Source organism: Archocentrus centrarchus, assembly GCF_007364275.1.
Source record: "Archocentrus centrarchus isolate MPI-CPG fArcCen1 chromosome 18 unlocalized genomic scaffold, fArcCen1 scaffold_23_ctg1, whole genome shotgun sequence".
NCBI lineage: Eukaryota > Metazoa > Chordata > Actinopteri > Cichliformes > Cichlidae > Archocentrus > Archocentrus centrarchus.
This window is the reverse complement of record NW_022060145.1, coordinates 3,593,457-3,600,658: the sequence shown is the minus strand read 5'-3', so window position 1 is coordinate 3,600,658 and position 7,202 is coordinate 3,593,457. Positions and strand designations below refer to the sequence as shown.

Genomic DNA, 7,202 nt, shown 5'->3' with positions numbered 1-7,202 from the left:
GTACTGTATGCTTATAATCTAAAATAAAGAGTCTAAAAATGGTAACGTAGTGAATGTGACTTTTTTATTGGTGGTGCTCAATACAAATACAACAACAATACATGAGTACAAAGAACTGCCACACAATACAAAACCAGCAATGCACCTGATACAGACCTTACTCCTCCCACCCTGGAACAAAATGCCAAAGAGGGAAAAAGAAGGGGAGAGAGAGAGAGAGAGGGAGTCCTGTGGGTGTGGCTACAGGTGAATAGGGAGGACTTTGGCTTCACAACCACAATGCCAGTATTTCGCTTCACTGTCACGCTCAGAGATCAGCTTTCACATTCAGGAAAAGGTAAGACCAAAACACAACGAGAGATGGATTTGGTATGTTTCAACATTTTTATAGCTATTTCTGCTCTTTGGTCTGCCTTTGTACCACGCAGATTGCATACAGTGTGCTAATAACTGAGCTGTTACTTTTTATCCCCTGTTGGCGTGAGCAGTGTATCATAGGAACAGAGTAAACTAAAAAAATTCCACAATGATGAATTACACAGGGTGGAAAAGCAGGAGCATGTTAGCATGTCCTTTCAGCATCTTAGCCCGTTATTTAAGTTAATCTTAAGAGGAAGTGAAAGACTGAGTTATATCACCATGCAGCTGGACTTTGAACAGTGAACTGGTTTGTTTCAAACCATTGATCAGGATATTCACGTGTGCGGCTCTAAGAGCCGTACTCACAGAGACTACAATAAGGAAGACAGCTTGGAAAAATCACTGTGGCCCATGTTTGAGGTGTGTTTGTGTCCAGTGTGCTTTGTAAATGTCCTACTGTTACCAGCAGTGACTTTCTCTGCGACTCAAAAAGTAAATGATTACTGTTTTCTAAAATCTCCCAACTCTGATGTTCTTTCTTTAGCTCTGAGGTCATGGCTTCCTGCAGCGTTCCTCTGTCAGAGGTGCAGTTTCAGTGCTGCATCTGTCAGGATGTTTTCTCAGAGCCCGTCTCCATCCCCTGCGGTCACAGCTTCTGTTTCACCTGCATCACAACACACTGGGACGATGGCCGTGCAATCAGCTGCCCCAAATGCCATACAGTCTTTGAAGGCTGCCCCGAGCTTTGCGAAAACTCTTTTGCGAAGGAAATGTCAGAGCAGATCAGAGCGAGAAGGCAGAATGGTGTGATCGCAGTGGCGAAAAAACTCATACACTGTGACGTGTGTGTAGGAAGGCAAACTAAGGCCCTGAAATCCTGCCTCATGTGTTTGACCTCGTACTGTGAGCTTCACCTGGAGCCTCACCTGAGAGTCGCCACCTTGAAGAGTCACAAGCTGATTGAACCCGTGGCAATGCTGGAGAACAGGATGTGCAAAAAGCACCAGAGGCTCTTGGAGCTGTTCTGCCGAAGTGACCAGAGGTGTGTTTGTGTGCTGTGCACCGAGACCGACCACCGCTGCCACAACACGGTCCCGGTGGAACGAGAAAGCCAAGACAAGAAGGTGGAAACTCCTCAGCAGTACTGTCCTCTTGTTAAGTCAAATGCCAACTTAAAAAACTCTGAAATAAGATGGTAACTTTTGATGCTTTTATCCTTGCTTTGATGTTTAGGCTCAGATGAAGAGGATTGAGGATGATCTTCAGCAAATGATCCAGGATAGACTGCAGAAAGTGGAGGAGATTAAACAATGCATGGAGCTCAGCAAAGTGAGTTGACATGAGAATAGCTGAGAGTTTGGGCCACTGCAGCAGCAGTAATTAAAGCATCAAGTGTCTAAAAAACATGAAGCTAAATGCATGCAGTCTGTCAGAGGGTGCATAAAAAGATTATCCCTGTTATAGGAACTGTAAAATGGAAAATATGTATCAGTTTGTCATTATTCTGCTTCAGCTGTTGGAAGGAATCTACTGCAGGAACTTTTGTTGCCCTGAGGATCATTTGTCTTGTTTATACTGTTTCCACTTAATCAAAGGCCTTTTTTTCCCCTTAATGCCCCCCACAGGTAAATTCAAAGAGAGACATAGAGGAAAGTGTACAGGTTTTCTCCATTCTGATTCGTACAATGGAGAGAAGTCAAGCTGAGCTGGTGGAGATGCTCCAGAGGAGGCAGGCAGCAGCAGAGCAGCGGGCGGAGAGTCTCATTGCAGAGCTGGAGCTGGAAATCACTGAACTACAGCGGAGAAGAAATGAAATGGAGCAGCTTTTTCACACAGACGACCACCTCCATCTCTTACAGGTCAGGAATTTAGTTTGGTTTCAGGAAGGTTTAGTTTAGTGGGAGATGGATCATTTTTCAGCATTTTGTTGTTAATTTATCCGGCTTGAGATCAGGCATTGTAGATGCTTAGAGGTATACATTCATTCCTACAAAAAATTGGACTGTTTTTATTTGGTCTCTTTTCTATTTTTAGTCCTGATTTGTATTGTAATGTTTTCCTTTAAAAAGTAATTTTCCTCATATTTGGCTTCTTTGTGTCAGAGGTTTCCAGCTCTGAGTTCTCTCCCATCTGCCAAATCCTGCTCTGAAATCATTGTCCATTCAGACACTTGTTTGGGGACATTGAGGAGAGCAGTGTTCAGCATTGAGCAGCACCTACAATCAGAACTGAAAAAGCTTTCAGTTCAAGGTCTTCAATTTATTTTATTATTTTTTTGTCACAATATGTATTTGACAGAACAGCTACTTTCAAACAATATCACGATCAAAGATTATAAATGGATGCAGTATTTTTGATCATATGCTCTTATTTATTTCCAGAGCATGAGAAGATTCAGCAGTATGCAGGTAACAGTATTCAGCATTTGTGTCTGTTACCTTCTTTGTCTTTTGTCCTAAATCAGCATTTTCCTTGGATATCACCTGCTGACTGTCATGAAAGGGGATATTTCCAGCTTTTTATAAAAACAGAAAAATGTTAGTAATAAGAGGCTAATGAATTTCCACGTAAACTGTGTCTTCCCATCAGTTGATGTTCAGCTGGACCCCAGGACAGCCAACCCTTGGCTGGTTTTATCAGAGGATGGGAGGCAGGTCTGGGATGGAAACGCTGAACAAAAGGTGGCTGACACACCAGAGCGTTTTGACACGGCACCATGTGTCCTCGCCCTCAGGGTAATTAAAGATGTAGCGCATTCCTCTTGCAATATTATGTCTTTTTGTTGCCCTCTGTGAAAAATAATAGTAATGTGAAGTTCTCTCTTTACACAGGGTTTCACCACAGGAAGGCACTACTGGGAGGTGGAAGTAGGAGACAAGACAGCGTGGGATCTGGGTGTAGCTAAATCATCAGTCAACAGAAAGGGTTTAGTCACACTGTGTCCAGAAGATGGTTACTGGACAATCTGTCTGAGGAATGGCAGCGAGTACCGGGCGTGTGCCGGACAGGCAGAGCTGCTGTGCCTCTCTCAGAGACCACGGGTTGTTGGGGTGTTTTTGGACTATGAGGACGGCAGGGTGTTATTCTGTGATGCAGAGACGCAGTCACACATCTACTCCTTTACACGCGTCTCATTCACTGAGGCCATTTTCCCCTTTTTTAACCCAGATATGAGTGACAATGGCAGCAATAAATCACCACTTATCATCCGCCATGTCAGTGGAATCTATGAAGGTGGGGATTTAGAGGACATTACTATATGATGTGAAATATATATATATATATATATATATATATATATATATATATATATATATATATATATATATATATATATATATATATATATCCAACTTTCGGGGGATCACACTCCTCAGCCTCCCCGGTAAGGTCTATGCCAGGGTGCTGGAAAGGAGGGTGCGTCCGTTAGTCGAACCTCGGATTCAGGAGGAACAATGCGGTTTTCGTCCTGGTCGTGGAACGCTGGACCAGCTCTTTATCCTCTCAAGGATATTCGAGTGTGCGTGGGAGTTTGCCCAACCAGTCTACATGTGCTTTGTGGACTTGGAGAAGGCATTCGACCGTGTTCCTCGGGGTGTTCTTTGGGAGGTTCTGCGGGAGTATGGGGTGTCTGGCCCATTGTTGCGGGCCATTCAGTCCTTGTACAACCACAGTGAGAGCTTGGTCCGTATAGCCGGTAATAAGTCAGATTTGTTTCCTGTGGGCAGGGTTATTATAGTTAACGAAAACGAACGAAATAACGAAAACTGAAATTGAAAAAACATTGTCGTCAACTGAAATAAATAAAAAACTATAATTAAAGGAAAAAACGATAACTAATTAAAACTGAATTGTGAGTTTACAAAACTAACTAAAATTATCGATAAACTGACTTTCATTTACTTGTTTTTTTTGGGGTTTTTTTAAGCCTTGTGGATTGATATGAAATCATTGTTTCCGCTCTCCGAGTTTAAGCTGGGAGCGCCACAGGACAACTGTGTGAGTGCGTGCGCATGTGCGTGCGCTCACCGCGCTGGTCCGCAAAGTAATGGCGGCGGTCTGCCGAGTCCCGTATGGAGGTTCTTTGAGTACAAACACCTGCACACGACCACAAGGTAATTAACACACACAATCCAGCTACACAAGCATAAATGCGGACATGAGGTCGGCAACTTCTGTAGGTTGTGTACAGAGGCCGCAAAGACCCTGCAGGTTTAACTAGCAGCATCTAACCAAGCTAGCTCCAAAACAGAAGCAGCTTCAGGTGGTGAGAACATCAGGATGCAGCTGGATTTGAGCTTTGACTCCTTCAAAGAGTTTGTTTTGTTTAACACCACATGTAGCTGTTGTTAATCTGCTGCACTGATGCTGAAGTTTATTGTGGAGTTTATTGTAGAATTTATTGAGTTTGGGAGTTCATGTTTTTCTTTGTTTCTCCCTGATTATGCTCATGTGTGTCCTTAATATTACACAAATTTAGCATGTCTTGTGAACAGTTGGTTGTTGACTATATTTCTTTAAACTGTATCTTTTGTCAAGTTTTCATTACACAATAGTCACTTTTGCGCCTTGAATCTTGCACCTGATTAGGTATGAAAATACTAAAACTAATACTGAAACTAACTGAAACTAACTAAAACTAAGCATGAAACCAAAAATAAAAACTAATAAAAACGGGCAAAAACCACTCTGAAAACTAATTAAAACTAACTGAATTAGAGAAAAAAAAGTAAAAACTAACTAAAACTAAACTATAATGTAAAATCCAAAACTATTATAACCCTGCCTGTGGGTGTTGGACTCCGTCAGGGCTGCCCTTTGTCACCGATTCTGTTCATAATTTTTATGGACAGAATTTCTAGGCGTAGCCAGGTGGCGGAAGGCTTCTTCCTTGGTGGCCTCAGAGTCACATCTCTGCTTTTTGCAGATGATGCGGTTCTGTTGGCTTCATCACGGGGGGGCCTCCAGCTCGCAGTGGAACGGTTCGCAGCCGAGTGTGAAGCGGCTGGCATGAGAATCAGCACCTCTAAGTCTGAGGCCATGGTCCTCAGCCGGAAAAGGGTGGAGTGCCATCTCCGGCTCAGGAACGAGTTCTTGCCTCAAGTGGAGGAGTTTAAGTATCTCGGGGTCTTGTTAACGAGTGATGGGAGAAGGGAACGGGAGATCGACAGGCGGATCGGGGCTGCTTCTGCAGTGATGCGGACGCTGCACCGGTCCGTCGTGGTGAAGAGGGAGCTTAGCGTAAAAGCGAGGCTCCTGATTTACCGGTCGATCTACGTTCCTACCCTCACCTATGGTCACGAGCTTTGGGTAGTGACCGAAAGAATAAGATCGCGAATACAAGCGGCAGAAATGAGTTTCCTTCGAAGGGTGGCTGGCCTCTCCCTTAGAGATAAGGTGAGGAGTGCGGCCATCCGGGAGGGGCTCGGAGTAGAGCCGCTGCTCCTCCACATCGAAAGGAGCCAGTTGAGGTGGCTCGGGCATCTGATTAGGATGCCTCCTGGCCGCCTCCTGGGTGAGGTGTTCCGGGCATGTCCCACCGGGAGGAGGCCCCGTGGTAGACCCAGGACACGCTGGATAGATTGTGTATCTCGGCTGGCCTGGGAACGCCTTGGGGTCCCTCCGGATGGGCTGGAGGAGGTGGCTGGGGAGAGGGAAGCTTGGGCTTCTCTGCTTAGGCTTCTGCCCCCGCGACCCGGCCCCGGATAAGCGGAAGAAAATGGATGGATGGATGGATGGATATATATATATATATATATATATATATATATATATCTATATATATATATATATATATATATATATATATATATATATATATATATATATATATATATGTGTGTGTGTTTTTTTGTTTGTTTGTGTGTTTTTGCATGAAACTGTTCTCTTTTTATGCATGTAGGCTTTTTTTTTTTACATTTAAAAACTGCTCACCATGTGTAGTTTAATATAACTTCTATCAAACTAAACCTTCTTATTGTTAAATTGTAAACTTCAGTGCTAATTGGAGTGAAACTGTTTATGCAATAAATACTCATTCCTTCTCAATAAATACTTCATTAGTCACCTCAAAATCTCAACAACTGTCAACTTATTATATTATACTGCCAAAATGTTTTGTACAGAGGTTTAATTTCACAGGCTATATTATCATTTTGGTTTGTATACTTCAAATTCATCATGGGTGGCTGTGGCTCAGGAGGTAGAGCAGGTCATCTACTAATTGGAAGGTTGGTGGTTTGATCACTGGCTGCTCCTTGGGCAACTCACTGAACCCCAGGTTGCTCCTGATGTGTGGGTATGTGAATAAGCCATGCTAAATAAAGTGCTTTGAGCATTTAAATGTAAAATGTAAAAAAAACTGCTAGATAAGAGCCATCTTTTCAGATGGTTTCTGGTAAAGTCTAATCAGGCCTTCCTGCTCATGAGTGTAACAGTGTTTTGCACTTTGTTGTAAACCCTCATATTTCAAATGACAGTGAAAAACTATAAAGTACAAACAGTTTGAATCAACTTCTTTTCATTTGTCATGGAATAACAAGATAACACACCTCACCTGGCCATGAAACTGAGAGAGAGAGAGAGAGAGATGCAGCAGCGCTTGTGTCTATTGTATATGTTTGCAGCCCCCACCCACTTATTTATTTTCTTCTTCCTTTTTGCTTCAATAAACAGATCTTAGACCTGCTTCACTCTAATAACAGCTATCCTCAGTCATTGCAACCTAACCACAAAACTGATTTCAGAGCGCATCTCATTGCACAACCTGATGCTTGCTAATCAGATTAGCATGAAAATAGGATTATCCTCCACGCATATGGAACACTATTTCAGGATTTGTC

The 7,202-nt window shown here is 43.0% G+C and overlaps 1 protein-coding gene across 1 annotated transcript; it reads left to right on the top strand.

Moving 5' to 3' along the window:
- Positions 1–266: 266 nt before the first annotated feature.
- On the top strand, positions 267–3,623 carry LOC115775212 (E3 ubiquitin-protein ligase TRIM39-like). The gene is made up of 8 exons (XM_030722768.1): positions 267–337; positions 905–1,484; positions 1,594–1,689; positions 1,986–2,219; positions 2,463–2,610; positions 2,742–2,768; positions 2,950–3,095; positions 3,192–3,623. The coding sequence occupies exons 2-8, from the start codon at positions 915–917 to the stop codon at positions 3,621–3,623; spliced, it is 1,653 nt and encodes a 550-aa protein (XP_030578628.1). The 5' UTR covers positions 267–337; positions 905–914.
- The last annotated feature ends 3,579 nt before the right edge of the window (positions 3,624–7,202 follow it).